Genomic DNA, 16,226 nt, shown 5'->3' with positions numbered 1-16,226 from the left:
GTTACCCCTGCACACACTCAGTTCTTCCTTTCAGGGCCCGTCAGTACCCTGTGGGCAGAGAGAGGGATGGTTGGCCTCCTTCTTAGGGTGAACAACTGTGCCAGTTTGCCCAGGACTGAGGGACTCCCCCAACCCCACCCCAAGGATCAGGAGTCACTTCCAAACCTCAAACTGCCACTATACCTCCAAGACCTCGAATCAAATATCTGCCTGTCTCTAAGCCTCAGTTAAAATGGGCATCGGAAGAAGGCTCCTGTCTCTGGACTGTTGTCAAAACATCAGAGATGGTTCACATAAAACTCACTGTGGACCAGCAAGAAAATCTTACCTTCATGCCCACCTCCAGTGCTGATCTAGGAGCATAGTTTAGTTGATTGCCTAGTCAGTCCCCAGCTTCCAGGCTCCTTATAGATGAGCTCAGGGAACTCAGGAGGACTGACACACAGCTGTGTGTCCTTGGGCAAGCCCCTTAGCCTCTCTGAGCTTTGGTTCCTTCATTGGCAAAAACAGGGATGCTAGGGCTTCCCTGGTGGCACAGTGGTTGAGAGTCTGCCTGCCGATGCAGGGGACATGGGTTCGTGCCCCGGTCCGGGAAGATCCCACATGCCACGGAGCGGCAGGGCCCGTGAGCCATGGCTGCTGAGCCTGCGCATGCGGAGCCTGTGCTCCGCAGTGGGAGAGGCCACAACAGTGAGAGGCCCGCGTACCGCAAAAAAAAAAAAAAAAACCACAGGGATGCTAGTTCCGGGGGTTATTGTGAGGAAGGTGGGAAGGTGGGATCCAGCCCAGTGCCTGCACTCCATAAGCAGCCTCTAAATATGAGCTGGCCCACCCTATACCTCTGGGGCCCTGCTGTTTGCTGCAACCCTGACCCCTGACCTGGTGGAATGAGCTGAAAGAGTGATGTGGTTCCCCAGCTCCCCCCCACTCAAGGCCCAGCTCCAAACCCACCCCCACCCGTCGTTCTGTCTCTCTCACACACACACTTTCTTTTCCTGTTGTTTGCAGCTAATTGTTTATTAGGAGATGCAGGCGGCTGTGCCAGTGGGAAGGCTCAGCTTGCTCCGCTATAATTAGGATAATGCACATTAGTCATTTAGTGTAACTCAGAGAGCAGCCCCCTCCCCCGCGCTCCCCTCCCCCGCTGCTCCCACTGTAGCTCGCTCAGCTCCCAGGCTGGGCTGTACAGGGGTTCCTGGGGGGCCTGGCCCCCAGCAGCCTCCCACTGGCCACCCACCAGGCTGGGGTTACCTCCTCTCTCTCTCTCCCCACCCCGACTCTTCCCTCCTGTTGCCTTTCCCTCTGTACCTCTCAGTTCCCACCCCCATCCTTGCCTATTTCTGCTCTTTCTCTCTCCCTCCCCAAGGCCTCCCTGGCAGCCTGACCAGCAGTCTGGTTAGGTAGGTCAGCCGAGTAGGTCAAGCCCGGTTTCCAGGTCCTTGGGGGAGGGGCTCGTTCTCCTATACAGGGTGACCTCCCTCAGACCCGCTCCCTTGGAGGGTGCCCGCCCCCTGCTGCTGTCCACCCCTCTTTCCTGCCCGAGGTCCCTGGCCCTTGTTTGCCTGAGGACTGGACTGGCAGAGGCAGGCCTTTGTCCCAAAAAGACCTTTCTCCAAAAGACCACATCAGGTGGCTTTGCACCAGGCCCCATGAGAGGCGAGTGTGGGGGGTGAAGGTGGGGTTCAAGAGGGCTGTGGGAGCAGAGGGCCATCTGTCCACCAGGGACAAGGAGCTGTTCCCACAGCTGCCTTCTGTCCCTGGTCCCATAGCCACCGGCACACCTGGCAGCAGATGAATCAGACCCTCTCCCTCCCCCGCTGAGCCCCACCGAGCCTTCTGCATAACAGAAGGGACCTCACATCTGGCCCATTAGGCTGGGGGACTGAGGTCTGGGGCCAAGGGTGTGCCCTGGCCTTGCCGGTTGTTGCTGCGGGCAGGGGTGAGGATGGGGCCCCTCCAGATTTTCAGAAATAAATTATAAAAGAGATGTTCCCGGGGTGAGGGATGCTTGCCTGGAAATACAAGGCCTCCTTGTCTTCAGGAGCCTGTTTGAGCCTCTGGTCCTGATCCTGAGATCACAAATGTAGAAGGACTAACAGACAGACACATGTTCACAACTTACAAGGGCAGGGTTGCTGTGCACTTGGAAGGGGTAGAGCTTCTGTCCCCGGAGCTGATGCCCCTCCTTCCTGCCCCCCTACCATTCCCGCCCCCTCCAGGAGCCCTACCTCTGAGCTCAGGCTCCTCCAGCCCAGGGACACCATCTGAGTTGTCCATCTCAAGGTCCTCGCCCCCAAGAGGTCCATATCACCGCCTCCCGGGTTACCCTTATCTCACCCTCTCTCTGTCACGGGCCCCGAGGCTCTGCACCCCAGTGTCACATGTAGCTTACAGGATCCCACGAGAGCAGAAGCTGGAGGAGGAGGGAGTGATCCCCGGCCCAAACAATCTCTCGGGACCAGGAGACCTTTCCTCGGGCTCCCCTTGGGATTGCTTTTGTCTGGCAGCAAGGCTCCGGAACGGTAAGAAGGTGCCCCTGGGATGACCAGGGAAATGAGAGCCCTGTTCCCGTGGCTGTGATCTACCTTGCTGGGTACCCAGCAGGCCTTCCCCCAACCCGCGCCCCCCCCCCGGGGGCCTCAGGTGCCCTCCAGGTGCTCTGGAGCAAGACTAGATGGTCATTTCCAGCACATAGGGGCTGTCCCAGCAGTAACTTCTCGGGGACCTGTGGCTGCCTGATCTTCCAGTGCCCTGGTCCTCCTTTGAACCCCGGGAAGCATCCCTAGCTCCCAAGTCAGCTGAGCTCGGTTCCTTCCTGCATCCGCCAGTATCTGCTCCTTCCCTCCTCTCTTCCTCCACCTACATCTCTCTGATTTCCTCCTTTGTTCTCCAAGACAAGAAGAGACAAGGGGGCATAGCTGAGCGGTAGCATCCGGTCCGGTGGAGGGAAGGATTTTAGGCTGAGGAAGCAAAAGAAACGGCCAGGAGAGCCCTGACTCAGGAGGTTGTGTGGGGATCTGTTTCATGATGGTGGTAATCACACCCAAACAACAGCTGACCTTTAAAGAGGGCTAACTGGGTGTCAGGCATGGTTGAAGTGCCTGCAGGTAATCTTATAACATGAGCATTTCATTCTTAAAGCAACCTGCTCAAAGAGGGGCCACTATCACCTCATTTTACAGTTTAGGAAACCCAGTAGAAAGATGCTAAGTCACTTGCCTAAGGTCACACAGCTAATAACTGGCAGAGCCAGTCTGACGGGAGCCTTCCAGACCCTCAGTTTCTTTATCGGTAAAATGTGGGAGTAGGGACCCTGCCATCCCTTTAGCTAAGACATGGGGAGTTCCGAGGTAGATAGGAGGAAATGACCTGGCCAATCACCAGTGCTGCTGGCAGTGAGCAGGCAGGAGGGAATTTAGGGCCAAGTGGGGGAAGGGGACCCCTCCGCTGGCCCCTCCCCCAGCTTACTTATTCCAATGTTGTGCTCCAGCCGGGTGGGGCATGGGGACAGTAAGGGGAAGCTGGCTCCCCAGGATTTACAGCCCACTAGGAGACAGCAGGAGCCACTGGGGGCTGTGGATGGCTGAAGCCTTCAGTGGCCAGCCCTGACCCCGCCCCCACGCTGCAGGGAGTTCTCACGTATTCACTGGCTGCATGTCCTCCCCTCTGCAGTTCCTGCTGCCCGCAGCCCAGCCCAGGCTTCAGGCACACAGTGGCCCTCAGTGTTGGGGACACAGGGGCCAGAGGACTGGGTTCATGGGTGACATGCAGCCCTGCCCGGAGCTGCTTTGGGAAGGGGCAGAGCCAGGTGGAGGAGGGAGATGCAGTGGCGCTCAGGAAGGGGGTGGATGTCAGGGAGTCACCCACTCCTCGGCTGGACTCCTCCTCCAAGGGGTGGATTACCGCAGTCCCGCCTTGCGTGGGAACACGCCGGAATGGACCAGCCTATACGGCATCTCTGTCAGCTTGGAAAAAGACAGAAGCAGCCCCACACTAGGTGCCGGGCTTGGTGAGCAGATCTGGGGCTGGGTTTTAGCATTTTTGTGCAAGATCCAAACTGCTCAACAGTACGTAGAGGCCCTGTCCTAGTGGGGCGAGGGGAGGGCCATGTTTGGGACCACTTGGCCCAGCTGTCACCTCCCCTTTATCCAGCCGCCCCTGCCTGCTTCAGAACCCACCAGGCTTCCCTGCACACATGGCCCCTGCCCAGCCCTAAGTCATATATGGCAGGCTGAGCAGGGACCAGCCTCTTCTCCTAGATGAGGAAACCGAGGCCCAGAGAGAGGAGGAAACTGCTCAAGGTCACACAGAGTTTCCTGGTCTGGGTTCTTCACAGCCCCCAACAACTAGCCCTCCTTCCAGCCTCAGCGCTGCTTTCGAGGTCCCTGGGACATTCTGCTTCATGTGCCTGTCACCTCTGTACTTGTCCTATTTAACTTAACAGACTTTGACAGGGGACCTACCATGAGTTAAGCCATGCACCAAGTGCTGGAGAAAAGCAGGTCAGCGCTTCCCTCCTCTCAGAACTAAATAACCAATAAGTGATGAATGAATGAATGAATGAATGAACCCTCATCACTGACTCTGTTCCAGGAACTACACCAAGCAATTTGCTCATTTAGTCATGACAACGCTATGAAATAGAGTCTATTATTCTCATTTTACAAGTGTGGAAGTAGAGGCTCAGATGGGGTTATGTAACTGGCCCAAGGTCACACAGCTAAGAAGTGTCAGATCCGAGATTTCTGTATGAATTTGTGTGGCTCCCAAACCACACAGGTTCTTTCTTCCTTTCTTTCTTTTTTTTTAATTTCCTTTTTTAAAAAAAATTCTTGCAATAGCTTCAAACACTTTCCTTCATTTTTAATGACATTTATTGTTTTCTTTCTAATTTTACAAGCAATACATGTTCTTTCCAGACAACTAGAAATACATAAAAGCATAAAGTAAAAAATAACAATCATGCATAATCCTCAGCCCCCCAGAGATAACCACCAATAGCATTTTGATGTATTTCCTCCCAGTGTCTACATAAAAACTGATATCATGCCATATAGCCAGTTTCTCACCATCCTTTGTTTAGTTCAAACTATTTTGGGAGCATTTTCCAACCTGAGTAAAAAATTTTTGGAAACCTGCATGCTTAGCCATTTGCTTTTATTTAACCATACCCTGCCTTTGGACATTTAGGTTGTTTCTAATTTTTTACTAATAAACAGAACATTGTGGTGAATATCTTTCCACATAAATTTTTGAGCCGATTTCTGCTTAGTAGATTCCCAAAGGCAGAGTTACTGGGGCAAGGAGCATGAACGGTTTCAAGGCCTTCAAAACATATTTTGAAATTGCTTTCTAGAAAGCTTGCCCAGTTTACCCTCCGACAGCAGGTCATGTGATCGCCCCATATCTTAAAGCCCTTACTAACACCGGGTATCACTAATTGAAAAAATAAAACCTTTCTCAAGACATAGTGTTTTTCTACTTCAGCACCCCGCTCTGGAGTAACTGGTATATCGGTTGCTAATTCCCCATTTTGCTGATGGAGAAATAGGGCCTTGGGCTGCAGAAATGACATGCTTGCCCTGGGTCAGATCCACCCAGCAGCCAAGGAAGAGCAGTGCTGGAACGCAAGCATCCCTCCTACCGGTGAGAGCCCTATTCTAGCTCTTCAGGGTCCTCAGTGCAGAGTTTCCTCCACTGCCACTGTCCTGGGCCAGGGGAGTGTACCCCCTAGGTCACACCCCTCCTGTGGGCCTGGAGGTCTGGGTTGGGAGGGGTCGCTGCGCATAGCCCATCCCTGGCCTCTTGATCCTGGACCGCATGGCCCCTAGTGCTGTCAAATCCAAGTCCATGTGCGCGATGCCAAGTGAGGCCAAACAAACTGAAACGTTGGAGTTTGGAGCAGAAAAGGTTTACTGCAAGGTCCAAGCACAGAGAACGGGCGGCTTGTACTCAAAAGACCTGAACTCCCCGGTGGCTTTCAGGCGAGCGTTTTTTAAGATGGTGCTAGGGGAGAGGGTCAGAGGATGCCTGATCAGCTTGTGGACCTTCTTCTGATTGGTTGGTGGTGAGGTAACAGGGTGATGTTTCCAGAATCTCAACCTTCTGGTTCCAGCCATTCTGAGGTCTACACGCTTGTGGTCAGCATGTAGTCACCATCCTCCACCTGGGTGGGGGTCTTAGTTTCAGTAGAACAACTCAAAGGTAGGCATCAGATTGTTGTTTACATCCCTGCAGGAGGAGTTAGGAGCACTGTGACTCTATTGTCCAAATCACTAACTGCTTGTGCCTGCTCTTGTGGAACTCTGGGAAGGCCTAGGAGACCAAAGCCTTTTTCCTACAGACAAGAAATGGGGGACAGGGAAAGACTTCTGTACCCCGGAGGGCCCTCCAGGGTCCTGCTCGATTTCACTAGGATCCTCACCACCTGCATCAACCCTGGCTCTCACCTCCTCTCACCCGTTCATTCATCCCTTTGTAGAATTGGCACCAGTGCGTGCCCAGCACTGTTCTGGGCTCTGGGTGCTTCATCTTGCACCATCAGCATCACCACGTTATGCCATGCAGGTCATGACCCCTTCAGCATCTCCCAGCCCTTCCTGCTTAGCGCTGTGTGGTCCAAACTCCTATGATAATATCAACGCCTGGCATCCTTAATAAACACAGATTACCAGGTCTCTCCCCTGGACATTGTGATTGTGTCTGCCTGGATCCAGCCCGAGAATCTGTTTGCTATTGCTGTTTTGTTTTCTCTGGCTGATTCTTAGATTCAAGCAAGTTCAGGAGTAAGAGTAGAAGGATCCCCAAGCACCAGACCTGAGGTGTGGCTCTTACACACACACAGGTAAGCAGGCCAGTCCCTCTCCCAGCACAGCCCCGTGTCCTCCTGCCCTGCTGGCATGCCCTGCTGTGCGCCTCAGCCTCAAACTCACCAAAGCTGATGACAATCTTTTTTTTTTTCCGATTTACAAGCGATTAGTTTTAATTTGGGAACAATTAGAGATAGAAGCAGGAGGCATCTGATCTTGATTAGAAGCAGGGAGATGGCCAGAGGTGCCCCCTCCCCCAGACTGCCTGGCCCTAGCCTCCACGCAGATTCATTTATCTATTCTATAGGTTGGGGAGAGGGACTGGCCTCTGTGCCTGGGGAGAAGGTGTGAAGCTTATCTGGGGCTGGGCAAAGGCCCCTGCTGCATTCCCAGACACCTAGGGCCAGCCTGAGATGAAAAGGGAGGGCCTCTATCCAGCCAATGGCTCTGAGCAGGTGCCCCCAGCCTTATAAGAGGGTAGAACTGACATCTGTTAAGCACCAACCGTGTGCCACACCAGGCACTATGCAAAGCTGGTCTAGACCCAGTGTCTGCCCAGATCCCAATCCAGCTGGAAAAACAAAAGCATAAACAAGTACCTGCCTTCTGGTGTTGGATCGGAGGTGGCTTGAGAGACGAAGGGGTCCATGGACCAGCATCCTGCCCCCCAGGAAAAATTCACAGAAGTGGCTGAGACAGATCATTGATTACCTGCATCTCACACTTATACCAGGGCCAAGCTCCTGATCAGCCAGAGCCAGAGCTGGACAGAACAAAGCAGTGGTGGCAGTGGAGGTATCCGGGAAGGCTTCAGGGAGGAGGTGATGCCTAAGCTGGGCATGGAAGGATGAGGGGACCCCCACACCCCACCTCCTGGGCAAATGTTCTCTTGGGTGCTAGTGGGTCCAGTGCCTTTCTTTAGCTCCAGTGAAGCCTCTCTTCATGCCTTAGTCTCGTTCTGGAACAAGAAGGGAAGGATGGCTTCTGGCTCTCAGCTGAGCATAGTCTTGAAGTGGCCCCAGGATGGTGCTCCCAAGGGTCCCTGAGGTGGGCAGGTTCAGGGCCCAGGGGAGCTGGTGGGAGAGGGGATGGTTGGAGGTGGGGGGAGATGGGAGTTCAGACCTCTTACATCCACAGACACCTCATCCTTAGTTACCAAGCTGTTAAGAGCTGGATGTGCCCTCCAGGGCTGAAGAAGGAAGGAGCTGGCTCAGCTCAGCTAGGAAGGGTCACATGCCAGGCACAGTCAGGGGAGGCGCTGGGAACGCCTCAGCCTCCATCATTATCCCTGTCTACAAAAGCTGCCTGATCCAGCCTATCTTCCTCCTCCACCCCTATACGGTATCTCCACATCTTACTGGGGAAACTGAGGCCGTGAGGGACAGAAATAGCTCATCCCCATCTATTATTAACCTGCTCGGGCTGCCATAACAAAGTCCCAGAGACTTTTACAAAAACAACAGAAATGTCTTTTCTCACAGTTCTGGAGGCTGGGAGTCTGAGATCAAGGTGACAGCAGGGTGGGTTCCTTCTGAGGCTTCTCTCCTTGGCTTGTAGACGGCCGCCTTCTCCCTGTGTCTTCACATGGTCTTCCCTCTTGTGTGTGTCTGTGTCCCAATCTCCTCATTTAAGGACACCAGTCATATTGGATTAGGACCCACCCGTATGACCTCATTTTAACTTAATTACCTCTTTAGAGACCCCCATCTCCAAACACAGTCACATTAGGAGGTGCTGGGGGTTAGGACTTCGACGTATGAATTTGGAAGGGGGGCATGTAATGCTAACCATGAGACATGATGAGACAGGGAGAGCCCCTTCCCTAGGGAGACAGAAGCAGGGAAGCCAGACCCATATGATTCCTTAGGCCCAAGGTCACCTAGACGGAGGGAGAATCCGACTGCTGCTCCCAGGAGAGGGGAGGCTGCTGACAGGAAGGCAGTACTAAGTCTGGTCCACAGGGTGAGCTGGGCTGAAACAGAAGTCAGCAGGTGGAGCCTGGGGTCCGGGGAGCCAAGTGGGGCAGGTGAGAGGTCCGGGGGCGGCCGGGGTTCAGAACTACCTGTCACGGGCTTCCTGGTGGGGGGCCTGATGAGCAGGTGTGTGCCAGGCTGTGTATGAGCATGGGTGTGTGAGTGTGTGTGCGTGCGTGCTCCCCTCTCAGACTGGAGGGAGTTGTGTTGGGTGTTTCCAAGGCGGGGCGGGTCCAGGCCAGCAAGTCCACCTGAGCGGCACCCCTGGAGCACTCCTCCTTCACCTCTGGAACTGGCTGAGCTCGGCTCCAGGTTGACCCTCCCTTACCCCATCCGTCTTCCTTCAGGGAAACTTCTAGAAGCTTTTCCTTCCCAAGTCCATTCCACGCTCCGTGATGCCCGGAGCTTAGAGCTCCTTGTGAGATGCCGGCCAGCGTGCAGCTCAGCACACGCATGTGTGCACACACATTCACACATCGTGTCTCCAAAAACTTGATCTGCTGGCAACTCCCCCAGTCTCCCCTTCCTCCTGGCAGCCCCACCACACCAGACAGCTTCCAGGGCCTCCCCTACCTCCCTGGGAAAACTGGGGCCCAGAGACATCAAGCAACTTCCTTTAGGCTCCAGAGTAATTGAGCCATAGAGCTGAGATTAGTGCTGGTTTCTCAGGAACACCCCCGCCCCTACTCAGCCCACAGAGGGGTCTCAGGGCCCCAGAGGATAGAATGATTCATGGGTGGTGATGGGGGGCAGTGCTGTGTGTCATGATGACATCAGTACAAAATGGTAGTACCCTAATACCATCTTTTCTGGCTCCCTTTTCTAAATGCTAGTTGCCTTCTTAATATAAGTTGCTTCCTGTTTCAGAAACTCAGTCTCCTTATCTGCAAGGTTGCTGAGAGAGATCAAGAACCCCCAGCCCAGCAACCCTGCCCTGACTGGCCATCCAGTCTCCTCTGGGATGCCCCATGGAGGGCGCTTTCATTAGCCCATGGCATCCCAGTCAGTGCTGGGCAGCTCATTCAGAGAATTGCATTCATTCAACAAAAATCTGAGGGCGGAGGGGTGCACACAAGCACATTTCTCCAGTCCCTTTCTCCACGCCCCTCTGAGTCTGCTGCCTATCTGGTGGCCCCGCCCCACTGTGCCTCCAAGGGGTCCAGGTGGCTGGCCCTGCCTGAGGTTGGGACGGTGAGAGGGCCAAAGGGGACTAAGTGCCTTAGTCTTAGTAGTCTCTGGGGTCTCCTGGGGATGGTAAACGAGACAGGGCCAGTGGTTCTGACATCCACATCCCTACCCTGTCCACCCGGCCTGAGCACTTACAGCTCAGGGACAACCGGTGCCCTTCTCCAACCCCAGCAGGACAAGCACGGTGGCCTCTCCCCATCTCAGCTCAGTACCTGCAGGTCCTGGACATCCCACCACCTGTAGCAGTGCCCCCTCCTCCCCTTGGTCTTTCAGCTACTCTCAACATCCCTGTGAGGGGGCTGATGTCACCTCCTCAATTTTAGAGATGGAAACCGAGGCTCAAAATGGGAAGCAAGTTGCCTCGTGAGCGTGGCAGGGAGAAGCCTTAAACTTGAGTCCTGAAGCCTCCGTTTGCCTGCTTCCTGCTGCTTAGAAAGCAGTTGGTTGGCTGCTGTGCCTGGCGCAGGTCATTACCCCAGATCCCACACGTGCGCCTGGGCCAGCTTCGCCCCAGGCAGCAGGGACACCTTCTCAGAAACTCCAGTGGTAACCATGGGGCAGGGATTCTATGCAGCAGCAGGGAAGGCTCCTGTCTCTCCAAACGCCTTCCTATTCTCATCTGGGACCAGGCTGCGCATCTCTACCCCATCATCGGCAGCTGGCTTACCTTGCAGCGCTGCAGGACGTCTAGTGGAGAAGGGTGGCCTGAGAACAGAGTTCTCCTGGGAACAGAGGGAGCAGTCTGATGGTTAAAGCATGGGCTGCCTAGAGGACCAGGGACCAGCTGGTCCTAAGGACTGCTCAAGCAGGGTCCTAAGGAGTCACACAGACTAGGTGCCACTCCTCTTAGGACACTTGACCCAGGGCCTTTGTTGTGACCCAAGCCAATTGCCTCATTTGTTAAATGAGAAAATTAAACCACAAATTAAAAAACATCAGACATAGACACCAGAGCCTCAAGGGCAGGGAATTTTTAGTTCATCGCATTTATGAGGAATTGGGTGTGAACATTTGTGGAACCATCAAGGTTTCATTGATGGTGGTAACATGATAATATGCATAAGTGGCAAGTAACCACCATAGCACTGATTAGGAGTCTCCTTGGGACGGAGGTCTCTGCGAATCACTCAGTGTAGATCAACAGTGATTTGTTAAAGACTTGTTCAGTGCAAGGCCTCGTAGATAACTCTCACGCAAGGCAGGATGAGAGGTTCCCTCAGAGAAGGGCAAAGCTCTGAGGAAATTCCCAGGAGTAGAGGTCATATCTTGGAAGGCTTCGTGGAGGAGGTGGCATTTGAGCAGGGCCTTAGAGGAAGATTTGGATTTGGATGTGTGCAGATAGGATAGGAGAGAATCCAATGCAGAGGGCACAGCATGAGCATAGGAGGGACGGTAAGGCAGCATCGGCCGGCGCTAAAGCCAGAAGTTGTCCAGTTATGCTGGCAGCAGGAGCCTGGGAAGAGGAATACTGGGGAAAGGGGAGCCTGGAGCTCATTGTAGAGTGCCCTGAATGCCACGCTCAGGCGCAAGGTGAGTTCTGTAAGCAGAAGGGACAGTCTTTAATAATACACTTTTGCATTGTGTTACATAAATTATAGAGCAATTTCTTGATTCTCGAAAACAAATGACAACACAACATCAAAGGCGAGAAACATGGCTCAGGGGTCCACTGGAGTCTGTGAGAGCATGTCCCTGCCCCCTAAAGGGAGGCTGGCTGCAGGCACACATGTGGGATCAGGGGTAATGACCTGGGCCAGGGCACAGCAGCCAACCCAACTGCTTTCTAAGCAGCAGATCCAGAACTGGTTCTCAAACCTCAGACCTCCCCATCTTGGTCCTTCCTGTTCCTTAACAGTGTCCAACAGGTGTTGAGCTGGGAGTAAGGAGCCAACAAGGTCCCATCTGTGTCTGGGAGAAACAAATCCCTCTGGCTGCTATAGGGGGGAAGGGTATGCCAGGGAAGGGAAGAGCTGGGGAGAGGTGAGACCCACTTAGACAACGTTATGTTGTCATAGCAACAGGAATGAAGCCAAAGCTGGAGCAGGGGCCTGGAGATGGAGGTCAGGGGCAGCCGGGGACAGACCAGAGAGCCAAGAGGTAGAATTGCTACAGCTTGGCGGGATCCTGCGAGGATGGGTGAGTGGCCAAGAGAAGGGAGAAGTCAAGCCCGAGATCCCAAGGCCCACGTTTGGGTTTGGTGGACGAGGATCAACTTCCCAGTGTGTATTTGTGGGGTGGTACATATAGGGGGTAGGGGGTGATGTGGGATCCCTGGGGACCCTGCACCATCTGAGGCAGCTGGAGCAGTAAAGGAGTAGAGGCTTCGGTTTGAAAGCCAGGTGGCCCCAGGTTCAACTCCAGCTGCTGGCCCCTTTCACTCATGTGACTTGGGTAAGTTATTTAAGCATCCGGCACCTTCATTTGTAAGAGGTAAGAATAGGCTCTCCAAAAAGAGAAGTTACTGATAGAAAACTGGGTGAATCAATGGAGATCATAATAATACCTGGTTCAAAGACTTGATGAGGATCAAATAAGCCACTGCCTGTCATAATAATGCATGAATAATAGTTTAATTTTAATAAACAATGTTAAATCGTTAAATACGTACTGTACTGTACCATTAATAATGGTAAGAGTGAAAACTTACCACCTCGGCATCACACTTGCTCTTAGCCCTCTACGCACATGACTTCGCTAAGTCCCTACAATAGCTCTTTGAGGCAGAAACAATTTTTATACTCGTTTTACAAACGAAGATGCCAGAGGATAAAACCTCTTTAAACCTTCACAATGCTTTGTACCGGCATTAGCTTTACCCCTGCATCGCAGATAAAGAAATGAATCATCAACAAGAGGGCAATTAACACACCAGCAAAGGTGGAGCCTGGCTTGGAGCCTTGAGGTTGGAGAGCCGGGCTGAGCTCGGCTCGGCTGGGAGTGGATTGCCCTCTGTAAGGGTGGGAGGCTGGGGTGCCCTGGAGTCCCAGCACAGCCTCTCCTGACCACTCTGGGGTCTTTCTTCTGTCTGTCCCCAGCCTCTGGCCGCTCCCACCCAGCCAGCCCCAGTCCTCCGGGGCTGCAGGCCAGCCCGGTGCTGCCGGTCAGCTACCGCCTGTCACACACGCGGCTGGCCTTCTTCCTGCGGGAGGCGCGGCGCACGCCTCCCACGGTCACCAACGGCTCCCTGCAGCGCTCCGAGCCCTTCGTAGTGTTCCAGACCAAGGAGCTGCCCGTCCTCAATGTCTCCCTGGGACCCTTCAGCACCAGCCAGGTGGTGGCCCGGGAACTCCTGCAGCCGTCCAGCACCCTGGACATCCCCGAGCGCCTGACGGTCAGCTGGAAGGTGCGAGCCTTCATCGTCCACCCCCGCGTGCCTGCCTCGCAGCCCGTGGCCCAGGTGCTGTTCTACGTGGCCGGCCGGGACTGGGATGACTTCGGGGTCACCGAGCGGCTGCCCTGCGTACGCCTGCACGCCTTCCGGGATGCCCGGGAGGTCAAGAGCTCCTGCCGCCTCAGCGGGGGTCTGGCCACCTGTCTCGTGCGCGCCGAGCTGCCCCTGGCTTGGTTCGGGCCCCCGGCCCCAGCTGCACCACCCACTGCCCGCCGCAAGTCTCCAGATGGGCTGGAGCCCGAGGCGACAGGGGAGAGTCAGCAAGCCGAGCTCTACTACACTCTCCACGCCCCGGATGCGTCGGGAGGCTGTGGAGGAACACGGCGGGGTGCCGGGCCCGGGGGCGGGGCCCGGGCCGAGAGCCCGACCCAGCACCCCCTGCTGCGCATCGGGAGCATCAGCCTGTTCCGCCCGCCCCCGAGAAGGACCCTGCAGGAGCACAGGCTGGACAGCAACCTGATGATCCGCCTGCCTGACCGGCCCCTCAAGCCCGGGGAACTGCTCAGCATCCTCCTCTACCTGGCCCCCAACTCCTCCTCTCCCTCCAGCCCCAGCCTGGAGCACTTCACTCTCAGGTACGGGGGTATGGGCGGGGGTCTGGCTTCCCTTCCAAGGTCAGATGCACACCTGACCCCTTGTAGAGGGCTCGCCCAGATCTGCCCATCCAGCATCCTAATCCCAGTTCTTCCAGTTATCACCTGAGCAACTTCAGGAAGACAGCTCACTTATCTGAGCCTCGGTGTCCTCATCCGCTTGATGGCCACAAAAATGTCTGCCCTGTCCTCCCTACCTCACAGAAGTGGTGTCATGGTGAAGAGGAAACATCCGTTTCCACAAGCATGATATCCAGAATGATAGAATCGGGGCTGGAAGGGCCCTTAGACATTAGCGGGTGCAACTCTTCTATTTTACAGATGAGTAGGCTGAGGCCTAAGAGGAGAAATTGAGATCAGAGAGCAGCCCCTTGCCTGGGAGCCAAAAGATGAACAGGAGAGTGTCCGTGTGTCAGGACATTTGTCTAATCCTGGAGTGGGGAGAAATATTTTCAGGAGTCCTAGCTCTTTCTTTGTGAAGGATACAGTTCAGAAATTCAGAAATGCCTTCAGTCATAGCACATCCCCACAAAATATAATCATGTCTCACAGTAGGAATCCATGGTTTGAGCCATGTTGGGTGATTCTGAGGATATAAGAAAGGCCCCACCAAAATGCTCCCCACAAACCCAAGCACTATACATGGGACCTGAAACAGCACCATTAACCTCCGGCTTCTTTAAGTATTGCCTTCTGTCCTGAATGTACTACCTTAAAGTTCAAGTATTCCTGGAGAGAGTCATACCGAATTCAGTGATTAATACCTGAATGTGAATATGAGTTAAATCAGTCATCAGAGATCCTGGGCTGCATTAATAGGAGTAAAGTATGTAGAATTAGGGAGGTGATAATCATTCTGCTTTAGTTAGTGTTAATTAGAGCTGAAATGTTGTATTTAGTATAAGACACTACACCTTATGTATTCAGAATGTCCAGAGGAAGGTGACTAGGATATGGGCGACTTGAAGCTATGGCAAAAGAGCAACAATTGGAGGAACTGAAGAATTTAGGCCTGGAGAAAAGAAGACTCAGAGGACACCTGCTCACCTCCCCAAATGTCTGTTCAGGTGGAAGAGAGCTGTCCTCCCTTCCCCCAACAGAACCCACGGCTGTTCTATTTCAGCTACATCCAGGGAAGAAGTTTCTCCTTTTAGGGACTTTCTAAAGATGTAACGGGATGTGTGCAGAAGTAGTGAGTCCCCTGTCACTAAGATATGCAAGTAGAGGTTAGGTAAAGACCTGGCAGAGATATAATAGAAGGGACTACAGCTTCCACTAGGGCCAGAGGTTGAAGCTACATGATACCAGATCCCCCAAATTAGTTTCAGGCTTTGAGTCTAGAACTCAGGGTAACTTACTCACCTGCTCGCCCTTCTCCCAGCCCCAGCCTAAGGATGGTAGGCAGGTGGGCAGCCCTTGGACCCCCAAGCTGACCCTCTCCCTCTTCTTCTTGCTTTGTCCCAGGGTGAAGGCCAAGAAGGGCGTGACCCTTCTAGGAACCAAGTCACGGAGTGGCCAGTGGCACGTGACCTCGGAGCTGCTGACTGGGGCAAAGCATTCAACAGCCACTGTGGATGTGTCCTGGGCCCAGGGCACACCACTGCCCCTCTGGTGAGCCAAGGTGGCTCCTCTGCCCACCTCTTTGCAGGACAGCACCGGGGAGGGGTGGGGGAATTCTTGACGGAGGAGGCCAGGCTGGCGCAAGGGCCGGGGCATACTTTCTGGGGACCCTGGAGGCCAGGCTGGGGAAGGTTCAGAGGACCCTGGGGAAAGGCCACTGAGGAGGGCTAGGGTCCTCAGCGAGGGTTTCGGAGCTCCTGAGCTGCTCCCAGCCCTTCCTCCTGGGCTCTCCTTCCTTCCCCCACCGTGCAGGGAGGACCAGGGGCCCCTGGAGATCCTGCAGCTGGACTTTGAGATGGAGAACTTCACCAGCCAGTCAGTCAAGCGGAGGATAATGTGGCATATCGACTACCGTGGCCACGGTGCCCTGCCTGACCTGGAGCGCGCTGTCACCGAGCTGACAGGCATCCAGCGGGACGTGCAGGCCATCCTACCCCTGGCCATGGTGAGTGCACTCACGGGAGGCAGGCGAGCTCTGCGCCTGGCACTGGAGTGGGCCAGTGGCTGCTGAGGGGCACGGAGGTGGGAGAAGTCCCCGTGGAGGGGGCACTTGGTGGGGGGGCTTCCTGGATGAGGTGACCATGCAGTGGAGCCTTGAAGGTCCCGTGGAGGAGGGGATCATACAGTAGTCAGAGAAGATGAGGAAGGTGCT

The 16,226-nt window shown here is 54.5% G+C and overlaps 1 protein-coding gene across 2 annotated transcripts in view; it reads left to right on the top strand.

Moving 5' to 3' along the window:
• The window catches only part of TMEM132E (transmembrane protein 132E), a 52,284-nt gene that overhangs the window by 26,574 nt on the left and 9,484 nt on the right, over positions 1-16,226 (top strand). Inside the window, exons 2-5 of one of the 2 annotated variants that reach the window (XM_027099739.1) lie at positions 13,006-13,463; positions 13,734-13,936; positions 15,419-15,565; positions 15,827-16,019. In XM_027099739.1, coding sequence (XP_026955540.1) covers positions 13,006-13,463; positions 13,734-13,936; positions 15,419-15,565; positions 15,827-16,019 — 1,001 coding nt within the window. Of the gene's footprint in view, positions 1-13,005; positions 13,937-15,418; positions 15,566-15,826; positions 16,020-16,226 lie in introns of both variants that reach the window. The other variant, XM_027099738.1, reaches the window with a different exon arrangement.

Source organism: Aethalodelphis obliquidens, unplaced genomic scaffold (genome assembly GCF_003676395.1).
Source record: "Aethalodelphis obliquidens isolate GAN/ISIS:26980383/991018 unplaced genomic scaffold, ASM367639v1 scaffold139, whole genome shotgun sequence".
Classification (NCBI taxonomy): Eukaryota; Metazoa; Chordata; class Mammalia; order Artiodactyla; family Delphinidae; genus Aethalodelphis; species Aethalodelphis obliquidens.
Note: the sequence above shows the minus strand (reverse complement) of the source record. Positions and strands in the feature narration are given on the sequence as shown.